Consider the following 23948-nt stretch of genomic DNA (forward strand, 5'->3'; position numbering starts at 1 on the left):
CACCCTTGCTTCGATTTTGATTATTTGAAGTGCTCTCACAACTCAAGACCTCATTCTTCTTAACGTTCTTCTTCCTGTTGTTCCTCTCGGCATTATGGTGTTTGACTGCCAAGGCTCCTTCAACAATACCATCTTGTCTCATAAGCCTCATTTGCTCTTGAGTCTGCAAGACATTTAACAACTCTGCCAATGTGATCTTGGACATATCCTTTGTGTTTTCCAAGATGGTTATTGGAGCTTCATATTTTTCAGGCACAGTAACCAGAATTTTCTCTACAATTCTTAAATCAGTAAAATCAGTGCCAAGTAACCTGACCTTGTTGACAACGCCAAGCAATCTGTCTGAGTACTCTTTGATTGTCTCAGACTCTTTCATCTTTTGCAGCTCAAATTCCCTTATTTGCATTGCTCTTATCTTTTCATCTCCTACATATTTTTCATTCAGATAATCTCACACCTCTTTTGTTATTTCAAGAGTCATGATTCTTGTGAAAATGGTTGTTGAAACGGCAGCAAACAAAGTTGTTTTTGCCATTTACTTCTTGTTTTTGTTTTTCTTTGTGACTTTTGATATAAACTATGGTGGGATTATTTGGTAGCGGAGGAATTTCGTAATCCTCTTCCACAGCTTCCCATATATCTAAAGCTTCCAAGTATGTCTCCATGCCCAAATTTGGTAGTTGTCTTCGTCAAACACTGACAAAGCAATTGATGAGAGATTGGCTTCAGCTTCCATGACGTGTCAAAACTCACACACAGGTCCCTTAAGAAGAGAACTCTGATACCAAATGAAGGTTTTTAGAGATATAGAAAATTGAGAAATCTGAATTTCATAAAAGGATATCACTGGAAGACAACAACAAAAGGAAAAACTTACATTAAATAGATTTGAAAATTAAATACCCACTAAGTTCATGATCCTAAATTAACTGACCATTAAATTCATGATCCTTAACTACCCACTAAGTTCATGATTCTAAATTAACTAACCACTAAGTTCATGATTTTAAATTAACTAACTACTATGTTCATGATCCTCAAAATAAGGTATAACTACATATCATAAATTAAGAAAATTAAAAAAAAAAAACTCTCCTAAAAACTAGGAAACACTACTTCATGTGCAGTCCTCGAGCAAATTTTAACAATAATACTACGCTTTTTATCTCAAAAGAAAGGAAAAAGAAAAATCAGTAATATTGTAGGCACCAAACCTAAACTGGGTAACCCACAATCCAATGTCTAGGATGAAGAAGATTCAGTTATAATGGCTTGGGGCTTTATAAATGTCACTATATATAAGCAACACTTGCATATTTCTGCCCGCTGCTAAAGAAGTTGGAGAAGATGTTGGAGAAACTTATTCCCAAATAAAAAATGCAGTCAGATCTATGATTTGACAACCAAAACTAGGTTTTCCATGCAAGAAAGCAAATCTGTGACAGAATATGCTAATTTACTGAAGAATTGATGGCAGGAACTAAATCAATATTGCTAGGAATAGCAAAAACGAATTAAAACTGATTAAATTGATTAAACTGAAATGAAAAAAAAATCAACTAAACGGTTCCTACATTAATTTGGTTTTTCGATTTTTGCAGAAAATCATTTGCAAAAATTTATTAGTGACTGTTTAATGTAGTATCCTTATTGCCTTCAACTTTCCTATCAACTAGCACGAAAAAAAAAAAATAGTTACATAGAGTGTGACTTGTGAGGAGAAAAAAATACTACATTAATTTGGTTTTTCGATTTCGGTTTTAGTACCACAGTTGGTCAGTTACATAGTCATGGTTGGTTAATTCGCTTTTTCAATTTTTTTGAGCAAAGTGACAGAAGCCAACCGATGCTCTCCCCTAACCCAGTAGTAATGCAATCCTTTGCATATCAACATAAAAAAAAAGAAAACTAAAATCAGCCCCAAACAAAAAAAAGAAAAGCAAACATATATATGGAAATATATATAATGCACTTCTGAAAACCAATAGAAGAAAGAAAAGAAAAGAAAAAGTTGCACTTCACCAGCATTTCAAAGTAAAATGGTCCAGCATTCTCTAAATGCACATTAGCACTAACCTCAATTTAGCAAGCCGATTCATGCAAGTTGCAGCAGCATGTGCACCATAGTCCCTGAGGAGAACAGAATACAATCCATCCTTGTTGCCATTTCCTGAAGTAAATTTTTTTTCCATAGGTTACCACATAGCAAATATAAAAATTGAGGTTCACAATGTTATAATGGAAAATGAAACAGATACTCTTTCATCAGCCATGCAATTTGATCCTGTAATTTGCTCCTGCCTCATGAGTAAATAATCCCCTTAAACTATTCTCTTAATCTTCAACTCACAATCATCCTCTTTTATTTGATCTACAAGATTATTAAAATCCAAGTTCTTATTCTTCTTTGACTATTCTTCTAAATGTAGCGAAAGTAGGATATGAATCCAACTTATCTATCAGAGATGGTGAGATCAGGGAGAGAGGGAGACTCTAATGGTAGATATTTGGGTTTGCCTCTAGGTGCAAACTATAAGAATGTAAAGACAAGGGATCCGGTGGTGAATAGGTTTGAACGGAGACTTGCAAGGTAGAAGCGAGACTTTCTTTCATAAGGAGGAAGACTCACGCTCATTAAAAGTATGATGAGCAACTTACCTATTTATTACATGTCTATTTGACTATTCCAGTAAGTGTAGCCAAGAAGTTGGAAGTGACAGGTTCCTTTGAGAAGATGTGGAAGATAGAAGAAATATCATCTGGTTGCATGGAATGAGCTTAAGAAACCACTATCCCTTGCAAGTTTGGGTTTACGGTCTTTTGTGGAAATGAATGAGGCATTGCAAGGTAAGTGGTTAGGGAGGTTTATGAAAGACAAGGGAGCTTACTACAGAAGGATCATCACAGCGAAATTTGATACTAAAAAGAGTGGATGGTCCACCAAAATAGCATCAAGATCTTATGGTAAAAGTTTGTGGAAAAAGATAGGGGTAGGAAGGAAAAAGTTCAAAGCATGCATCAAATAGAAGGTTGGTAGGAGGGATAGAGTCAAATTTGTGAAGCTCAATGGATGGAAGGAGGCACCCTCAGGGACCAATATCCTTAAATCTTTGCCATAACTCAACAGAAAGGCATAAAGATATGTGACTTTTACATGGAAGTTGAAGCGGGGGAGGAGGGGCAAGTTTTGGCTTCGAGGAACCTGAATGATTGGGAAGTAGGCGATTATGAGAAAATGTTAAGAACCCTTTCTTAAATGACGTTGGATGGTGGTAATGATAGTCCTCAGAGGAGTCTTACTAAGACTGGATCCTTCATGATCAAGTCTTTCTACAAGCAGTTGTTCAAATGTGATGGTAATGGTGTTAGAATTTTGTACAGATAAATTTGGAAGGTAAGGGTTCCTCCACGAGTATCATTTTTTGCATGAGAGGCTAACAAAGAATGTATCTTAACAATCAAGTTGAAGAGAATGGGCAAGATTTTGGTTAACACTTGTTACTTTAGCAAGAGGGCAGAGGAGAACTGTAACTATATACTGTTGTGGTGTCCAGTGGTGTACAAGTTGTGGACTATGGTTTATAAGTTGTTAGGTATTAGTTGGATGATGGCAGGATTGGTGAGAGATGACATCTAGGTGTAGAGGAACATCAGGAGTAAGACCAAACATGCAGACTTGATACTGCAAACAATTTTTTGGACAGTGTAGAAAGAGAGGTTACAGACCGTTACATTTTTTATGAGGTGGATGATGTGAATGGGTTTGATGTACTAAAAAACATATGGTTCCATAACCTTACTTTTTGTTATTGGGTCATTCTCCACAATCGATGGAGGATTTAAGAGACCTACTTGATAAATTGATAGATTTGCAAATTCTTTTGTACATGAATTGGCACCTCTTTGGTGGTCATATTAATACACAACTTTATACTTTTTATTTATAAAAAAAAATGAAGCCAACTTATCTATGATAGAAGAAAATTAGAGGAAATTAGATTAGAAAATACAAGAATAGGGGAACATTTAGGAAGTTAACGGATATGAAAGCCAACTTATCCAATGATAATAAATAATAAAAATAACAAAAAAGAGAATAGATCAAATTCAGGCTTCAAGTGAAGAAATATAGGAAGAAATAGACAAGATAGATTTGCTAAAAGAAAGAAAAAAGAATCATAGAAACAATAGAAAGGAGTTGAACTAGGATAAAACCCTACAAAAATTTCCTAATCAAGAAAACACCCAAATAATAAGAGAAAATCGAAGGGAGAGAGTGTGTGTGTTTATGTGTGTTTTTTAGCAAGAAAAAATATTTTATTGATCAAGGTTGTTAATGACATTTCTTTTTTTTAGACAAAAAATATAGTATATATTAACAGAGTACAAAAAAGGGAGTAACACCTATTTACGAAAAATTTACAATCTTATTAGCATATCAATAACATTCCCAAAATCAACATCACTGATAATGTCATTACCTAACAAAATAAATCTAAAGTAATGAATCCACTTATCTTTGAAACTAAAGATACTACTCTCTATACTATCAAAAACCCTATTATTTCTCTCCTTCTAAATGATCCAGAAGACGGTTGAAGGAATCAAGTTAGCAATCTTATTTTTTTACATATAATTCATTCCAAGTCCAAATTTCTCCCACCACAGACCCAAGCATAACCCAATCAATCCCCAAAAGACTATAGATCATGCGCCATAACTTATATGCTGTCGGACACCATAATAAAAAGTAGTTACATGTTTCCTCAGCTTTTAAACAGCAATAGCAACTATTAACCAGCACCCTTCCTCTAATTCTCAGCTTGTCAATAGTTAAAATCCTCTCCCAACATGCCTCCCAGGCAAAAAAAGCAATGTGAGGCGAAGCCTTGGTTTTCCAAATTTGTTTTGCTAGAAAATTAAGTGTAGGCATGTTCTGTTTTCTGCATAAAAAATGGCAATATATCTTCACAAAAAAAATGTCATTTTTTTCACACTGCCATACAACCCGGTCATCACAATTAGAAACACTCTGTTCTGCCAGCAGCTTCATCAATTCCTCAAATTCGTAAACTTCTCAATCATTCAAGTTCCTGCTGACATTAATAGACCATACAATGCTGTCATTAAATTCCCGGTATGCTTCCTCAACAGCCATCTGTTTTGACTGGGGAATGCTGAAAATTCTTGAAAATTTCCTGCTGAGACAGCCATCCCCAATCCAGATGTCATCCCAAAAGCTAATCCTGTTTCCTCTCCCCAATTTCCAAGTGACACATTGCTGAAAATTGCACCATTGCATCAATATTTTCCTCCACAATCCTCTTCCATGTGTTGCTGGAAACCTACTGACCTCATTCTTATCCATGTACATGCCCCAACGACAATGAACAATCCTTCTCCATAAACTATTTTCTTCCATCATGTATCGCCAAAGCCATTTCCCCTATAGAGCGATGTTCATGTTGACCATGGACCTAATTCCAAGGCCCCCATAATTGATAGGTTCTTTGACATCCTCCCACTTGACAAGATAGTACTTTCTCTCCTCTTCACTATCACCCCAAATGAATTTACATTGTATTGCTTCCAATCTTTTAGCCACCTTGATGGGGATAATAATTGTTGATAGGAAATATATTGAGATTTGTCAAAGTACTCTTTATTAAAGTGTACCTTCCCCCTTCGAAAGGAAATTTCGTTTTTGACCCACAAGTCTTTTTTCAAACAAATCTATCACTGGTTCCCAAGGCATTTGATCTTTATATTTAGCACCGAGAGGAATGCCATGGTATTTGAAAGGAAATTTTAACTCTTTGCAGCCCATGATCATATCAAAAGATCCAGCAACCCCACTCTCACCAATTCTTGTCATTTCAGACTTGTGTAAGTTTATCTTGAGTCCATTATGATTATTGTAGTCTATTCAATGTTGTTTTTTACGGTGTGATGAGGAGGGATCCCGAAAATATCACCTTGTTAATTGGGGTGACATCAAGAAACCTGTTGAACATGAGGGCCCTCGAATAAAATCGCTTACTGATCTAAATACTGCTTTTAGGGAAAAAATGGTTATGGAAGTTCCTCAAAGATGAAGATGGACTTTGGAGGAAGATTATTGTAACCAAAATGGGATAATATTCCGGACAGAGAGGAGCATGGCAGAATTAGGAGAAAGCACGGTCTTGGTCTGTGGAGGAAAGTTTTGATAGATTGGCACAAGTTCCGGAATTGTATTGAATGGAGCATTGGTTGTGGCGATAAAATCAGATTTTAGAAGGATGTTTGGATCGAAGGGGGCTGTCTCATGAACCATTTCCCAAAATTATTTGAGATAGCCCAGTCTAGAAATATGGTTGTCAAGGAGGTGTATAGGGAGCACAATGACACCAGATGTTGGGAAGTGAATGTTTCCAGAAATTTGAACGACTGGGAAATCCAGGATTACCAGAATTTGCTGTGTATTCTGGAAGCACAGAAACTAAACAACTCTGCTGACTGTTTGAAATGGAGGCTGAATCAGAATGAGGTTTTTTCTGTTAAGTCTTATTACTGCTACATCAGGGGTGAAGGGGTTAACAGAATATGTAACTTTCCAGCAAAACAGATTTGGAATTCTAGAGTTACTCCTAGGATTGGTTTCTTTGCATGGGAGGCAGCTAAGGGATGTATTTTGACGCAAGATAAATTAGTCTCGAGGGGTCATTTTATTGTCAACAGGTGTTACATGTGTTTGTCAGCTGAGGAGACCTGTAATCATCTTCTTTTGTGGTGTCCTGTGGCTTATGAACTATGGAGTATGGTGTATGGGCTTCTGAGGCTAAATTGGGTGGTGACTGGTTCTGTCAAAGAAGAAATATGGGCATGGAGTAGGTTCAGGCTTGAAAATGATGGCAACAATTTGATTCCTCTCACATTAATGTGAATCATCTGGAAAGAGAGAAACCTTAGAGTTTTTGAGGGAAGGGAAACTCTGGTGAATAGATTGAGAGATAGGTGGTTTCATTTTTTTGGAAATATGTTTTTGAGGCGTGACATGATGAGTGGAGTAGATTTTGGGGTTGTCATTGATACCCTCACTAGAATGTAAATTTACTGTATATGAGCAGTACCCTCTTTTAGTTCTTTGTTTATAATACTACATTAGCACTTTTTATTTCAAAAAAAAAAAAAGTTTATCTTGAGTCCTGAAACAGCTAGGAAGCACATAAGCATGCATCTCAAATGTAACAAACTTCTCAATTCCGGTTGACAGAAAATTAGAGTATCATCGGCAAAAAAAAAGATGCAAAATTTCAGTGGTAACCCCTCTCCTTCCCACTGAAACACCACTAATCAGTTGTTATTCATGAGCTCTATTCATTAACCTGTTTAAAGCCTCCATCACCATTATAAACAAAATGGGGGATAGCAGATCGCCTTGTCACAGTCCTCTTGAAGCATTGAAGAAATTGGAAGGGCCCCCATTTACTAAAACAGCAAAAGAAGTGGTAGTGACAAAAACTTTCATCAAACTTCTCCATTTCTATCCAAACCCATTCTCAAGAGCATGTAATCCACAAAATTTCAATTCACATGATTATATGCTTTTTCCATATCAAGTTTACACACCAATCCATCCTTTTTGCTATTAAATAAATCATCAACCATTGGTAATGTCATTTCTATCCCAAAGGAAACTCTCATCATAGAGACGAAACCTTTTATGTGATTTATAAGGGAAAACTGAAGTTATGGGATTAGGAAAAGGTTCTAATTTTATTTCTTTAGTCTAGAGATTAAGTATTTCAGTTTTATCTCTGTTTTATTCTCAAAAACGGATTAAGCAGTTGTTCATATTTCTTTTAGAATCATTTGGCTAATGGCTCATAACACTTGGACCAAATCCTTGAGGAGTGAAGATGGGTCCTCCCACTTTCCTTAAACGAAATAGAAAAGAAGATTTCTAGAGCTAAGAGCGCCGAGAACAAATGAGGCACAAGGAGATTGTTGATCCTGAAAGAACTGAAGCTGAGGATTGGTGGAGGATCTTTTGGCTATCACAATAGAGAAAAGAACACAAAGAAATTTAACATGGTTCAGCAATGTGCCTCTTATATCAAGAAGCCGTCTCTGGTTGGGTAAAAAGTGAAACTCACACGCAGGGGTAAATTAGTCATTTTGTCTGCATAGGATTTAGGGTTTTGCATCAACCTAACCGTTACCATCACATCCTGCGTCTGTCGTTGCCGCCACAAAGGCCGACTGGGTTTTGCCTTCATCACCATTTGCATATAAATAGGTCATTCTTCATCATTGCAAAGCATGGAAAATAAGAAATAATTTTACCTAATAAAAATCTCTCTTCTTTTCTCTTCGTTCTCTTCTTTTTCTCTTTTCTTTCTCCGGTCCAAAGACATGAGTAAGGCTTCTGACAAGGTGGTATCAGAACTTTCGGAGCTGGCTAAATCACACATCAAGGTTGTCTTGCAAACCAAATCCAAAGGAAAGACAGTGGTCATGGCGGAGCAGGTGGAGCCGATGGCGAAAGAGCTTAACCAACTACAATCCGACCTCATGGCCGAATTTCACGAGATTCAGAGAAAATCGTACCAACAATTCGAATGCCTGGTAGAGAAGTTGCGCGGCTGCACGTAGCACCAAGAGAAGGCCAGTTCGGCAGCCCAGCCCACCACCGTCCCAATTGGATAGCAAGGGATCCTAGAGACTTCCCTCGCGTATGAAGATGAAGAAAGGAGAAAGTTGATTTTAGAAGTTAAAAGAAATCCCAAAACCGGTTTGATCGATTTAGGGTTTAAAATAAATGAACCGAGCTGGCTTAGTTTAGACTAACCCGGTTCAAGTTTCCAATCAAACAGGTCCTCCAATTTCACCATGAACTGGACTGGTTCACCCCTTTTGGTTAAGTGCCTAGCTTGCCCAAGGTAGAAATTTCACTTTTTAAGGGTATTAATCCCCGTGCTTGGATCCTAAGATACGATAAATATACTTTGGTACACAGAACACCAAAAGAACAGAAAGTGAAGATGGCATAACTCTTCCTACGTGACATAGCAGACGTTTAGTACCAAGGATGGTTGGCGAATGTTGAAGAGCTTGAATGGAATTTTTTCGTGGAGGAACTTTGTCGAACAATTGGGGCGCCTTACAAAAAGATTTTATTGAAGAAGTTAACAAGATGATGCAAAACGGAACTGTTCTAAAATATCAAGCACGTGTCAAACATTTGTGTGCGTTAACGAAAATGAACAGTCCCACTCGTTTAGAGAAATTTTTCATTTCCAGTTTTATCAGTGAGTTTAAACCCGAACTGCAACCAATAATAAGATTACTTCACCCACGTTTGCTCAACCAAACCCTTGAACAAGCTCTACTCCAAGAAGAATTTATATGCCCTTGAGCAATTTCTATCAACATGGACTTTTGGGTTTTCTACCAGACCCGATTTTTTGTTTTACCCGAGCTCAACTGTGAAGAGCTACCCGATTCCAGCCCCAAAATTTCCTCGACCCAGGCCCAAATTTTTGTCCATACCCAGCCTTCCTACTCTCCTGCTCGGCCCATCATTAAGTCTCAAAACCTTCAGCTCTAACTCAACAAACCCCAGTCTCCTTAAAGGCCTAGCATCATCCACCCAGCAATTGCTCAATCCCATGATAAAAGTAAATAAAGTCCACATTTTTCCTCCTATTCTCTTTTTCTATTTCATTTTAAAATATTAAAATTTTGAGCAAAGTACAGTTCCGATACCTTGTGGTTTGACTATTTTCAATTTCAATATGTTTTTTTCTTACACATTCAATTCATGTGGTTTCTCAAATTGGCAATTTTACATATTAGTCTTAGAATGCAAATGAACTCTCATCTTTATACTTGTAAAGATCTATACATATCAGACCTAGGCTAAACAAATAAAAATCAGGACAAAATTACAAAATACTAAAAGAAAATAACCTCAAAAAAACTATTAGTCAAAAGTAACATGAGAAAAAAACAAACTTTTTTTCAAATAAATTATTGAGAAAAAAGACAAATTACAGGCACTGAACTCCCAAAAAATAGAAACAAGATACCAAATGTGAAAACAACCAAACATAAGGCATTAGATCATAATTTACTCCAAACTTTAAATGTATCATAATAGGAGTCTGATTTTCTGTTACATGTGAGTTGCTGAAATCATGCTACGCTCGTGTTAAGATCCTAGAATAAAATCTGGAAATCCTACCTAGACACTGCATTTTTGTTAACGATTTGATCAAACATCCAAGATAGAAAATTGTCTTTAGATAACTTGCAAATAGATTTATCAGCCATGAAACTTCAGTCGGTAAAATTTTCTGAGACGGTGAAAATATTCACCTTCAGAGAATTGTTTTAATGGTACACAAAAAGGTTAAAATATCAAAGTGATGGAAAAAAAGAAGTTAAGATATTATTTTCAAAAAAAAAAAGTTAAGATATTAACTTTAAAAAAAAAAAAAAACTCACCAACAGTTGCCTTTCCCAATTGTCCTGTTATTAGTTCACTATTCCGAAAGTAAACAAATCCATCATTGGGGCACATTGTATCATCTATCTTGTTCTTTTTGAAGTTCTTCTCCTTCAACGTGAGAGTGAGATAGACTCTCAAACTTGCATTTGGTCGTAGTAAAACGTTGAATAGTTGCTTACCAGTCCAAAGTTCTACTGGCTGCAGAATGAAAATTGCATAGAAATTACAAATTGAAAGATTTAAGGAAAAAACTAAAGAAAAAGGTACAACTTTTTAAAACAACAAATCCGGGATCTATAATAAGTGCAACTTTGTAGTGAAAATAACAATAATTATCCAAAAACACATATTACAAGTCCATTGCTTTAAAAAGTTACAGATGAGACCATATTTTTTACTCAAATACTCATCTAGAACAGAAACTATTTACTCCTGGAAGAACATTTCAAAGGGAAATGCCTCTTCTCGCGTTGCTTTCTTTGCAAGGGTTGTAACACTTCATAATCTCAATATGAGAGGAGCTTTCAGATTGAAAAGAGTAAAAAGATAATCATTTTACTCACTCCTTTAGCCCTTTTTTTGCATCATATCTAGAGAAAGAAATGCAATATTTTATATTTTGCATTCTCCTTTCACAGAATTAGGGAGCATTCTTTTTCCAAGGCTAAGTTCCAACAAATAGGGAGGATTAGGAGCACTGGTTTGCCAGAGCTCAGTTCCAACAATTCTTATTTAATGATATTTCTACTCATTAGTTCTTGACAATTCTTCTCCTCCATACTGCTGCCAACTCCTTCAGTCTCCTGTGAATAGATTGTCTTTTAAATTAAAAGAATCTTTTCACTCTGTTAGAACAATTAAGGAGATATTAATGTTATATTACTCATTAGTTCTTGTCAATTCTTCTCTTCCATAGTGGTGGCAACTCCTTATATCCCTTGTGAATAAATAACTCTTACACTCTGTCAGAACAGTAGAATGACTTGTCTACTTAAACTCATCGCTGTGGTGGAGCTTCTGTTCATTCTCAATTATGCACTGGGCCAAAAGGATTAATCTTCTTACAAAGAAAAAAAAAATCAAAATGGATTTCACGAACCAAAATATCTCATACATGTATAAACAAATTAAAAGATCACATTTTTTCTGAAAGTTAATTGTGTCCTTTGTTCCTGCCTGCTACTAAGGCAATATCAAGATACTTCCTCTCTGTAACCAGATATCTCCTAAGGAAATACTGGCATAAAGAAGATTGAGAAAACCACAACCAAGAAGGCCTGATGCTGACATACAGAGTAACAAGAAAGAGACAGAGATGTTGAGCCAGCAATAACCATTTTCATTTAGTTAAGACTTCGGAAAATGTTGATAAGAGCCAGAGACTTTAGATTTATTCAAAGACCTTAAGTTGGGGTGGGGAACTGGTAACCTGTTTATTTTTTTGCAAATGATACTATGATATTTTGTGAGCCAGATAAGAGAGTCATTCTCAATCTCAAGTGTGTACTGATGGGCTTCAGGGCGGTTTCAGGAGATAAACATTAATCTTGCTAAATCTGAGTTGGTGAGATTCGGAGATGAGAATGATTCTGATAGTTTGGCTAGGGTCATGGGCAGGAAGGCAGTCAAATTGTCAATCAATTATTTGGGACTTCCTGTGGGGCCTAATTTTAAAGAGGTGAGTATGTGGGATCTGGTAGTGAACAAGTTTTGAGCAGCAATTAGCATGGTGGAAGAGAGCACTACTTCTTAAAGGGAGAAGACTTTAGCTTATCAAAAGTACACTGGGTAATTTACCTATTTACTATATGTCCCTATTGACTATCTCGGTGAGTGCGGGCAAGAAATTGAAAGGTATCTGTAGCAAATTCTTATGGGGTGATTCGGAGAGAAGAAGAAGATACCATCTGGTGGCTTTGAGAAGAAATCAAGAAGCCTCTATCTTTTGGTGGTTCAAGGTTACGATCCTTGGTGGAGATGAATGGAGCCTTCCAAGTCAAGTGTCTGTGGAGGTTTATGGAAAAAGAAGGTAGGCTTTGGAAGAGGCGATAGTAGTGAAATTTGGTACAGACAAGAGAGGGTGGTTAACAAGAGCTATGTCAAGACCACATGGGAAAGGTTTGTAGAAGAGAACTTGTGTGGGCCAAGCCAAATTTCATGTAAAAGTGGAATGTAGTCAAGGGTGATAGAGTCAGATTGTGGAACGACCTGTGATTGGAAGGTGGATCCCTCAAAGACCCATACCCTCAAATTTTTTATAGTACAACAGAAAGACATCTGAATTAATGATTCATTCAGGGAAGTTCTTTTCCTTTTTTTTGGGAGGGGCGAGGGGAGAGGAGGGGTTGGGAGGGGAAGGAATGGCAGGTTGTAGTACAGAGAAATCTCAAAGACGAGAGATCTATGAGTACTAAGAATTGTTAAGAACCTTATCTTTCGTAACCATGGATTGGTAGCAACAACAATCTTGTGTGGTGTCTCAATACTAATTGGTCCTTCTCGGTAAAATTTTTATTATTAACATTTGACCAAGTAAGAAGACTCGGGCACTAGGTTTCCATTTAGACAGATTTTGAATATTAAAGTTCCGCCTCGTGTATCATTTTCCGCATGGGAAGCCGGTAGGGAATGCATCCTGATCATAGACAAATTAATGAAACGGGGCAAGATAATGGTGAATGTATGCTATATCTGTAAAAGGGCCTAGGGGACTTGTAACCATGTGCTTCTCTGGTGTCCGATGGTATACAAGCTTTGTACTATAGTCAATGGGCTTTTAGGAATCAATTGGATAATGGCTAACTCGGTTCAAAATGATTTTGACTTTATTAGAATAAATGGTTCCAGACCCTTACATTTTTATTATTGGGTCATCCTCTTTACTCTACAAAGAATTTAGGGGACCTCATTGATATTTTAGTAAACTTATAAGAACTTTGTATACGGGTTGGTACCCCCTTGGTGTCAATTGTTAATATATTTTTCCCACTTTATATTTCCAAAAAAAAAAAAAGATAAGACTTCAAAAAACTTACCATTACCAGATAGTATTTACCATCAACCATGAAAGTATTTTTCAGTGAACAGTTTCAACAGTACTAGTAGCAAAGTGATACAACAAAATGATATAAAACCTAAACATGAGACAAAAATGAAGAGAAACAACATTACTGCCGTGTTGCAACATCATCAAAGCCAGCATCTTACCTTCAGAATTGTAGGTGTTGGCAGATCAATGGCATCCATGCCATCACCCATATAAGAACACATAAGTGAAAAAGCTGCACGGTCATAGAACGTGTCCCTCCTTGTTATAAGATAGGATGATGTAAGAAAATCTTGAGTAGATGCCACCAGAATTTCTCCATTTTTTGGAGTGCATAAATTATTTTGCACCTAAGGAAGACCAAAGGATGGTTAAGTGCAGCAGTACCATATATAAGAAAATTCAAGCGGAGAAGGGTAAAAAGAAACCAGTCTACAAGGCAGAACATGATCCTAAAGGGATACTCCTATTTGGTGCCCGAAATGTGCTCTTAGTTTCCTCATTATCATGACTTCAGCTTAAAGAACTATAATTTTCGAGGCTAAGCAGATAAAATACACATTATAAGCACCTCAAACAAACAGGCAAAATCAGATACATAAACTCCAGAATCATCATCATGCCAAAAGGCTTCTCTCTAATACACTATTAACACCGAGAACGAGCATAACCCCTTCAGAAATTCCAGATTGTTGGAATGTACTCTGAAAGAAGAATATGAAAAACAGAACCTAGTTTGACTTTTTAGAATTTTCACAAATAATCCACATGGTTCAATATTTAACTAGTAAGTATATTAAGGACCTTTCTACCATAAAAAAAAAGGTAGATTAAGCATTTATCATACTATTTAGCATCTCAAATTGTCATGATTTCGCTGACAAATTCCTGACTTGACCAATCACAGGAAGCGTCCTCTGGCTATAAATGATGGTCCAGTTCAGTCTACTGCACATCTTAGAGCACAGTTAGAACAAAGACTGTTTTGGGACATTTTCACTTTGGCATCATAATAATTTCAGCTAGCTACTACAACTCTGTCCTCCCTGCACTTAAACAGTTCAGGAAGATTTTTCATTGTTCTCTCTCAGAAATCTGACACATCAATTATGAGTTAAAGTTATTACATAGTAATGAATATGAGTAGTTACCCAGGCCAAATAGGGGTATCTCTATTTTTATATGGAATCACTGATTACTATGACTATTTTCCAATAAGAAAAGAAAATTTTATTAGAAAGAGTGAGAGGACAAACAGGGCGGATACAGTATCCTACACAGCAAAAAAAAAGGCAAAAATAATAAGAGATTAAAGAAATCATCTATAAGCTATCCCTTTCCATGATAAAAAAGGTACCCAAGAAACAGGCGATAAGCCTTGACCCACAGAGAAGCCATGAAAACAAATCCGTCCTGCTGAAAATGAGTTGAAAAATCCTGGCATTACCATTAACTAGTACTATTATGTCTATTAAGTTTTCCTCTTACCATTCTGGAACTCAACCACCATCTAAAAGTTACTCTTTTCCAGAGAACCATGTCACCATTACTTATTATAAAGTTTTGGAAAGAAGGGAGCAGTTCAATATTAAGTAGATGAGTCTCTTTGAAGCAATCTAAGAAAGCAAGTCAACATTGGACATTACACATATTTAATATGATGATTCAGGAAAATTCCACATAACAATGAATTCCAAAGAATTTACCCCCATCAGCAAAAGTGCCTCTGTTCGAGCTTCTTCTGTTTGTGGGACATGCATATTCATCTCGTCCCCATCAAAATCAGCATTATATGGATTACAAACAGATTCATTAAACCTTAATGTCCTCCAAGGCATTATTCTTGCCTACATGCCAAAGCAGATTATCTAATTAATCAAAAATAAAAAAATATATATATGGCACAAGAATTGCCACTCAAATTGTGGATAAATCACCCTATGGCACATGATAGACATCCGATGCAAGCTTGGTTGTCTGTTAAAAAGAACAATGTCTCCATCTTCTAAATGGCGATGAACTATGCAACCAAATTTGAGCTCATCAGCAAGGCGCTTTCTGTAATCACCCATTAAAACCCTGTGGCATAAAGGGTAAAATCGCATGTTATTTAAAACATAAAAAGAGAGGCTACAAACAAGAAAACAAGGCCAAGAATTGATAAACCTCTTAGAACCATCAGGATAACCAATCGTCCTTGCACCAGGATATTTAGAAGGGCCATTACGAACACACTGTCTCAACTTCTCAATATTATGATGAGAAACGCACTCGGGATAGGTTAATATCCGTGCCATGTGAATAGGAATTGCTACCTGAGTATGGCATCCATGAGAACCCATTCTAACACAAGCTCCTATAAAACCTTCATCTTTTTTAGGGAAAAATATATTTTTTAGAGAAAAAAGTACTTCGAGTTTTGCAACAAAGAGCTACCTCAGTAATTTTCAAATTAGGGTCAGGAGATATAACAGTCCGTCCGGTAAATTCAACACGCTTTCCAGATAAGTTCCCACGAAAGCGTCCCTGCTTCCCCTTAAGGCGCTGGACAAAACCACTCAAAGGTTTGGCCACTTGCATGGCAAACGGAACACCACGAACATCACTATTTATGTACTGTGCAACCTCAACTTGAAGCATATCCCATCCAGCCTAAACAAAAATCTTCAACGTAAGCATAACAAGAAATACAGCAGTACCAAAAGTAACAATAATAGTATTTGCATGTATAAGTAGTAACATAGATACTACTAGTCATGAGGAAAATACATAACCAAAGGGCTTGGCACTTGAGTCTCAGGAATCAGGCCTCTAATATTAACACTTTAAAGCTAAATGGTTATGGAAGTTTTCATTAAAAACTAAGTTATGCCATTCACTCAAATACATGGAATACACAAGATAAATTTGACCTGTGGTATTGAACCTTACGACTAGGCTTCTTAATTCTTTTGGCGACATGTGAATTTCTCCCCTTTCCTCAATTGTTTTACTAAATTTGTCTCTTGGAGGAGTTGGGGTGAAGTAGAATGTAGGATCCTCTGGAGAGGTGCTCGTTTGGTTGAGTTATGTGTTTTGCGGTTAAAACGCAACCCTAGAATCTTCAAGTATCCCTTGGTCACCTCTTGGTTTTTGTAGTTAATAAATAAGAAAAATGTAACTCCGACAATGTGAATGCCTATGTGTATTTGTTTGCTACATATTGGGAATTCCAATAGTCAAATTCCACTTAATCCTCTATTTCATCACCACAAGAGAGAAAGAAAAAGAAAAAGGGGTGAGATTCCTGAGCACGAGAATTGCACCTCTAATATCAATCTTACAAAGTCAGAATTGATGAAACTGGGCGAGGGGAGTAACACTACTAGATTTGCAGAAGTCTTGGGGTGTAATTTGATGCCCTTTGGGAGCAAAATACAAATATGGGAGAATGAGAGATCCTGTTGTGGTAAGGTATGAGAGGAGATTGGCAGGGTGAGAAATTTATTATCCAAAAGTGGGTGCTTTACTCATTAAAAGTACGTTATCCAACTTTCCTTTGTACTATATATCCCTTTTAACAATCCCCATGTGTGTAGATAAGAAATTGGAAGCAAATTAATGTACATTCTATAGCATGATTCCCAGGAGAAAGGGAAATATCATTTGGTGGCATGGGAAATGATAAAAAGACTATTGCATCACTGCAGTTTGGATTTGAGATCTATAGTAGAAATGAAGCAAGCACTTCATGACAAGTAGATTTCGGGTTTATGAAAGAAAACAGTATTCTTTGGTGGAGGGTGACTGAGGCAAAATTTGGTATGGTAGATAGAAGTTGGTATTCCAGAGTTTTGATAAAACTGCATTGGATGGGATGTAAAAAAATATTTATGGAAAGTTATAAATTTCAGGAATGTATCAGGTGGATTGTTGGCAATGGAGAGAGAACCAGCTCCGAGACGAATCCTTGGCTTGGAGAAGGTGCACTTAGAGACAGGTTTCTACAGATGTTTGCTATTGCAAGATATAAGGATATTTCAGTCAGGTATTGAGAAATCTTAAGGATTAGAAAATAAATGAATATGAAACTCTCTTGAGTTCATTGTCTTCTACATGTCTGAATGAGAACTATTACCAACCGATTTGCACTTTCACCTAAGTAGGGATGTCTCGGTTGTGTCCTTTTATAACTATTTGCCCAAGAATGATACATTAGAGAACAAGTTTCCTTTCCATTAAATCTGAAATGTGAATAATATCTCTAAAGTTGCTTTCTTTACTTGGGAAGCAGAGCATGGATGTATTCTTGCCATTGACAAATTGTTGAGATGATGAAAGATTATGGTGACCTCATGCTTTCTATGTAAGAGAGCCGATGAGACTTGTAACCATATCTTACTATAGTGTTCTCTTGCATATAATTTCTGGACTATGGCATGTGGGTTTTTGGGATTAGCTGGGTAATGGTTGGTAATGTAAGAGAAATGGTCAGAAATTGGTTTGTTTCTCTACAGCAAAGCGTGCTTCTTCAATTCTTTACTTTCCTCTCCTTCTTCTACCTTAGTTTCTTTATGGATCAGGACAGGTTCCTGACACAAGGTTCATGGGTGTCTCAAATATGTCTCCTTAACCTTGTTACTAATGGATCAAGGTGCACTATTGAATTGATTTTTTCTGCTTTGTTTACTTTTTCCTGTTGTTCTTCTTGAGGTCTTTGAGGATTTGTGATCCTCTCAATTCTACTTTCTTCTTTTTCTCTCTATTCGTATTACTTCTTTTTGCAGTAAAAAAAGACAACTCAGAGAGGACCCAAGAAGTTCATCTCTAATGCATATTCCTCTTTTGCTCAATATTTCATTTTAGGCCAAGGATGGCTGATAACCATAAATAAATTCACACAAGAATAATAGAAACAAATGTCCCGGAGGTTAGGATCCTATTACTTTATTATAATATCATTATGATAGTGACAAATGAAAGTCCTAGAACATAAAGTTTAACAAATAAAATTTCTTATACCAAACTTTTAAATGCCGCACTTGGTTCTAACAATTCTTGACGAAGGCTCGCATTTGCTTGAATGATTCGTTTTAACCTCTCTGTTATGTCGTTTTCATTGCTGCACAAAGGAAGACGAATTAAGCATTAGCTTTCTAGCCAAACCAAGCATTGATGAGCTAGAAGAGAAGTTTAAAATTTAATGAGAAAACTATTTAATACAAAATCCAGCTAAATATGCTTGCAAAACCTCTGTGATCCATCAATGATAACAGAAGGCCGGACAGGTATAGGTGGTACAGCAATGCTTGTTATCATGAGCTTCTCAGGTCTGTCAGAAAGATAAAGCAATTCACAATCCTGTCATACAATTAAACAAAATGACGGTTTATATTGTTAGAAGATCAGACTTTCTCTGCATGGTGTAAAATGCATGCCTTTTCTTTGTTTAGAATACCTCTTCCATTGTTGTGAACCTACTTTCTTAAAAATGAATATGACTGATGATTCCATTCAGTACCTCAAAGAAGAAAAGAAGATTAAACTGTCCATAGAGATATACCTCATCACTCATCCTTCTGAAGAGAGAAAGCACTTCCACAGGATTAATAATATAAGTAGCAGGATTAATGGATGACTTAGATTCTTTTGTGTGAGAGATTGCAGATCTGAATTCTTCCAAGCTCCCACCATTGATTTTTGAACGATCATGAATGATACCCAGCATAGATATTGCTTTCTTAACCATTCCTGAAAGTTCCATATATTTTTGCATAAGAATATAGGAAATTATATATATCAAATTACAAATAAATGGCACTCAAGCAATTGAAAAGAAAATCCACAAAACGAAACTTTGACCCCATTTCGAGTTATCAAATACCAAAGCAATCACTATGATGAAATTTCCAGGAAAATAGTAAGTAAAATATTTATTGGATAACACCATTAGTCTTATAGGAAATCTTTTCACTCACATTGAATCTCTCAAACACAGATCACTTTGCAAGTTAGACATAATGTTTGATAGCACAGCAACCATTTAACTGTTGCATTTGCACTGATTCAATAGCCATCCTATTTCACGATCAATAATTGATGCATTATGTGTTTCATACTTTCGGTTCCATTTTACTGGGGCATGACATATTAGATTGGGAAGATATGGGATGTGTCATTGACCATTTAATTGATATGTAACTAATACATATATGGATGGTACTTCCTTAGTACCTTTGTGAATAATAACACCTTCATGAATAATAACACTTTCATCTTTTATCTCAAAAAAAAAAAATTAATGTATTATGTATAGAGATATACTTAGTTAATTAGATGCCAAAGCAACGGTTTAAGTCTTACATTTGCACTGATTCAATAGCCATCCTATTTCATGATCAATAATTAATGCATCATGTCCAGAGATATACTTAGTTAATTAGATGCCAAACCATTTATATAACCACATCTTGAGCACTTTATAGCTTTGCTGCTTGCCATGGCACTGCACTTTTTTACAATTGTTTTCATCAAATCACTCTTCCGCAGAGGTTCCATTCTCGGACTTCTCATCTTCTTCAAATAGTCTTTGCACAATTTCTCCTCGAGAAGTATACAGGAACAAGACTGTCAAGAAAGTTTTCTAAATCAGAACTGCTAAAATCATGGTTAACAGAATTCAAGCTTGCATTCAAGGATGAACAATGGAATATGACTCCATTTATAATAATCAATATTCATAGAAGTACAGAAGACACTTGACCAAGTAGCTCACCTACAAAATTCAAAATTTATACATATTAGTCCTGCCATGCATGCAACAGCTATTGCCTAACACTGCCATCAAAGGCTTTCAAGGTATGCCGCCAACCCAACCCCAACACCCCCCCCCCCCCCCCCAACCCATGCACGGGTTCAAATTTTGTAGCATCATGAATTTCTTAATATTTCTTCTATTGCCCCAAGATTTTTTCAATATTTTATGTATTATTATTTTTAAATATTTTTTGCAAAATTTGTAATTTGCTTATAATTTCTTAATTTTGTTTACAATAATAAAAAAGAAAATACATAAGTGGATTAGATTTTTATATATAAATAAAGTAAATAAGTAAATGAAAAATTAAAAACATAAACACGTATATGACATAAGGTGCAATAATATTTTGTTGTAAGAAAACTAAAGCAATAAACATAATAAGAACAAAAAAAAATATTTATATAATAAATAAAAGAAAAAAGTTACAATTAAAAATTATTTATAATGGGAGTTTTGCCCAACAGCTCCATTTATTCTCAGTGATGAATTATTCCCCTCCCCTGTCCACAAAATTCATGACTCAGCCACCGCCTACACTTGCATATTTGACATGTTTTACAAGCCTGCATCATGTATGTTCTTACTATATTTAAAAGTTCTAAGCAGTTAGGAATTTCGCATCATTATTTTCTTAATCTTAGTTTGAATGGTTACCCTTTCCAATCAAAATTGGCTATATTACTTATTTTCTGTTTAAAATACTTGACAGAAAGCAATGGACTGTAACAGAATATCCAGACACAGTGTCGTGGCTATAATAGTGCTATCAAATTTGAGTATGGGACATGCAGGAAGCTTGACCCAACTTAGCCTCCTTATTGTGGAAAAAAGCTGCCGTAAGACCTCATCTGACTCTTTTATAACCATATTTTATAGTTCCCTGCTGCTATTATCAAAACAAATAAACTATTTCTTATGGAATTACTAAAAATCTACTCGTAGTCCACTATGAAACGAAGAAAATGTCTTTATAAATGATAAAATTGACATCCTAGAGAATCTCAAATACATTCTAAAGCCCACGAATTCTGGTAGAATTTAAAATGTAATTTACAATTCCACTTGAAATTCTCAATAAGGTTAATCCTAACAAAGTAAATAATTTTTGTGTCTCATAGTTCTACTAAATGTGAAATTTCAAATAAATTCCAAAAATCGAGTTTATCTGTACCAGCAAACATATACTTCAGTCATAACATGACATGAAAATACATATCGAACACAATTTATTCTGCTGAAGAAAATGAGACTTGGAAAAAGTGCCAAATATTCATGTATTATCATTCCAATACCTTACAAATGCACTTTAAAATGTCCAAAATAGTAGCCAGATATCCAACATTATAAACAGGGAGAGCAAGACTCAAGTATCCATAATGTCCTGGACAATCTCCATAGTCCCCACCGCAGGTGGCGCATCTGCAAGTTTTATTTGCAGGACCCTGAAACCAACGAATCAGCGACCATTCAGTGCCTTTTTCTTTCTCTTTTGAGAGTAAATATTAGTTAGTATATATAACTCCTAGGAGGTGCAACCCATAAAGAAACTTTTACAGATCTGTCAAGATACCAATAAGGTCTCAAAAGTCCTCATAAGTATAAAGAATATGGCCCTTTCTTAAACAGGATAAACCCTTATTCAGAGTCTCTCTCTTTCTTCACCACAAATTTAAATAATGAAAGTAATACTATCAAAAGGATATAGTATATATCCAACACAAAAGCATAAGTACGAAAATGAGTTCCTCCAAAAAAAGATAACATTTAAATCCGACTAAATCACTCATGAAGACAGCAATTCCTACTTTGCATAATCTTAACCGAGGAGGCAGCAAATACCAAGCTGCCTTTCTTAGAGTAGAGGGCAACAGAAATATAGATGAAACGATAAAAACACAGTTCATTATTGAAGTTCTAATGCCATTCAAATTTTTTCCTCTTCTACATATCTGCCCTCCCCAGACCCTACACATGCACTGCCTCATCCTTTCCAAGAACCTTTCCCATTATCCAGGCCATGGGTGGCTCAATAATATAGGTGTTTCTTTGTCAGATTTACTTAACAGGTTCAGCCCCAGTTTAGTACACATAAGGGCTTATAGAGAGAAAAAAATAGCATATTGTTCAATCATTTGCTTTCAACAATCAATCGTCCAGTTAGATTTTCATTTTCATTTCACTCTTCAGTAGAGATCCCATGCTACTTTTATATTTTGAGAGAAGAGTACTTATTATATTACTGGATCCAACCTAAGATAATACCAGGTTAATCCACAGCCAATACTAACCCTTTAAATCCTGCCTGCAATCCTATATTTTCTGACATTTCCAAATCTTCTACAAGCTCAAAGTCAATCAAAAACTCATCAATCCGTTAAATAAGAACAATGCTTCAAGCATGCCCCATATTTAACAACTAGAAACATACTAACATACATAAAGAGAAAGGGAAATTAGAGAGAGAGAGAAGTTATACTAGCATGCATAGGGAGAGAGGAAACAAATAGTATACATAGAGAGCAGTATGGAAATACAAGCTCATGCATGCCCCTGCATACATACATGTCTGCACTATACATATAGAGAGAGAGATATGGAAACACAAGCTCATACATGTGTGCATTTCTTTTAAACTATATAGAAAAAGAAGAATGTAATACCATGCGGGGGTCCAATAAGCCACCTTCAATAGGCTTGCCTTTGGGATCATAGTATACCCCTTGCCATACTTGCACTTCCCCTGATTTGACAATCTCTGAATCAGAAAGCATTGAGAATTCTATGCTCTTTCTGCGGAATTACAACATAAAATATTACTAAAAAGTTTAACAAGAAATGGAGCCTTCTTCAATTGATTTTAACTTCAGAAAAACTATAAAAGATGGTTAAAAAAAACCCTATCATAGAAAATACTTACATTCTTCGAGGGCCAACATCCTCAATATAAGGCTGCTTGGTGAACTCTATATTCTTTGGTTTCTGCATCTCTCTAACTAGCACTTAAAAGATCAAGAAAAATAAAAATAGAAACCATTCAGTACACCCACGGCATCATACTCACAAATAAGTTTATATCTATATACATATGCAGGTAAAGTTCATATCATATTGAAGACAGAACTAACTGTCATAAAGAGAGAACTAGGATTTTGCCACAAACAACAGACAGAACGATGAATTAATGACTTGCAATAGACGAAAAGAAGAAATATAACTGTATCGTATTCATAAATATACAAAACTTCATATCTACATACAGATGAAGACAGAGTTCATATCAAAATTAATGAAAAAGTAGCTTACTGTGTTGAAGAGAGCTAATTTTTTGTATTGAACGATAAACAGACCAAAAAATAGCGAAGAACCTGGCAAACCCAGACACGAGCATTTCGTCTCACACTTGGCTCAAAACCAAAAGTTTTTTAATACAGTTCAGCTCATTTGGAAAAATAATACAAAATTTGAGACTGGCTCAAGAAAAATTCAATATAAGCTTGAAATTGACACAAAGAGATCGTTCATAACATCCTACCTTGGTGAACATTGGTCTCCTTGTTTAAAAAAAACCAAACTGAAAAACCGATTAACTCCATTAACTGACTGAACCA

The 23948-nt window shown here is 35.8% G+C and overlaps 1 protein-coding gene across 4 annotated transcripts in view; it reads right to left on the reverse strand.

Moving 5' to 3' along the window:
* The window catches only part of NRPC1 (nuclear RNA polymerase C1), a 53371-nt gene that overhangs the window by 28870 nt on the left and 553 nt on the right, over positions 1–23948 (reverse strand). For 2 of the 4 annotated variants that reach the window (XR_002541189.2, XM_022052006.2), the window contains exons 2-15: positions 23258–23339; positions 23001–23130; positions 21633–21782; positions 19973–20147; positions 19084–19271; positions 18772–18881; positions 18543–18642; positions 15978–16193; positions 15708–15856; positions 15479–15620; positions 15248–15388; positions 13703–13891; positions 10492–10693; positions 2077–2170 (exon numbers count right to left, since the gene is read on the reverse strand). Coding sequence is in view for 3 of the 4 variants with exons in the window: in XM_022052006.2 (XP_021907698.2) it covers positions 2077–2170; positions 10492–10693; positions 13703–13891; positions 15248–15388; positions 15479–15620; positions 15708–15856; positions 15978–16193; positions 18543–18642; positions 18772–18881; positions 19084–19271; positions 19973–20147; positions 21633–21782; positions 23001–23130; positions 23258–23325 (2054 nt within the window). In the remaining variant the exon portion in view is untranslated. Of the gene's footprint in view, positions 1–2076; positions 2171–10491; positions 10694–13702; positions 13892–15247; positions 15389–15478; positions 15621–15707; positions 15857–15977; positions 16194–18542; positions 18643–18771; positions 18882–19083; positions 19272–19951; positions 20148–21632; positions 21783–23000; positions 23131–23257; positions 23340–23948 lie in introns of those variants that run through there. The other 2 variants (XM_088207782.1, XM_022052008.2) reach the window with 2 other exon arrangements.

Source organism: Carica papaya, chromosome 7 (assembly GCF_054855325.1).
Source record: "Carica papaya isolate Zhongbai chromosome 7, ASM5485532v1, whole genome shotgun sequence".
NCBI classification, from domain to species: Eukaryota; Viridiplantae; Streptophyta; class Magnoliopsida; order Brassicales; family Caricaceae; genus Carica; species Carica papaya.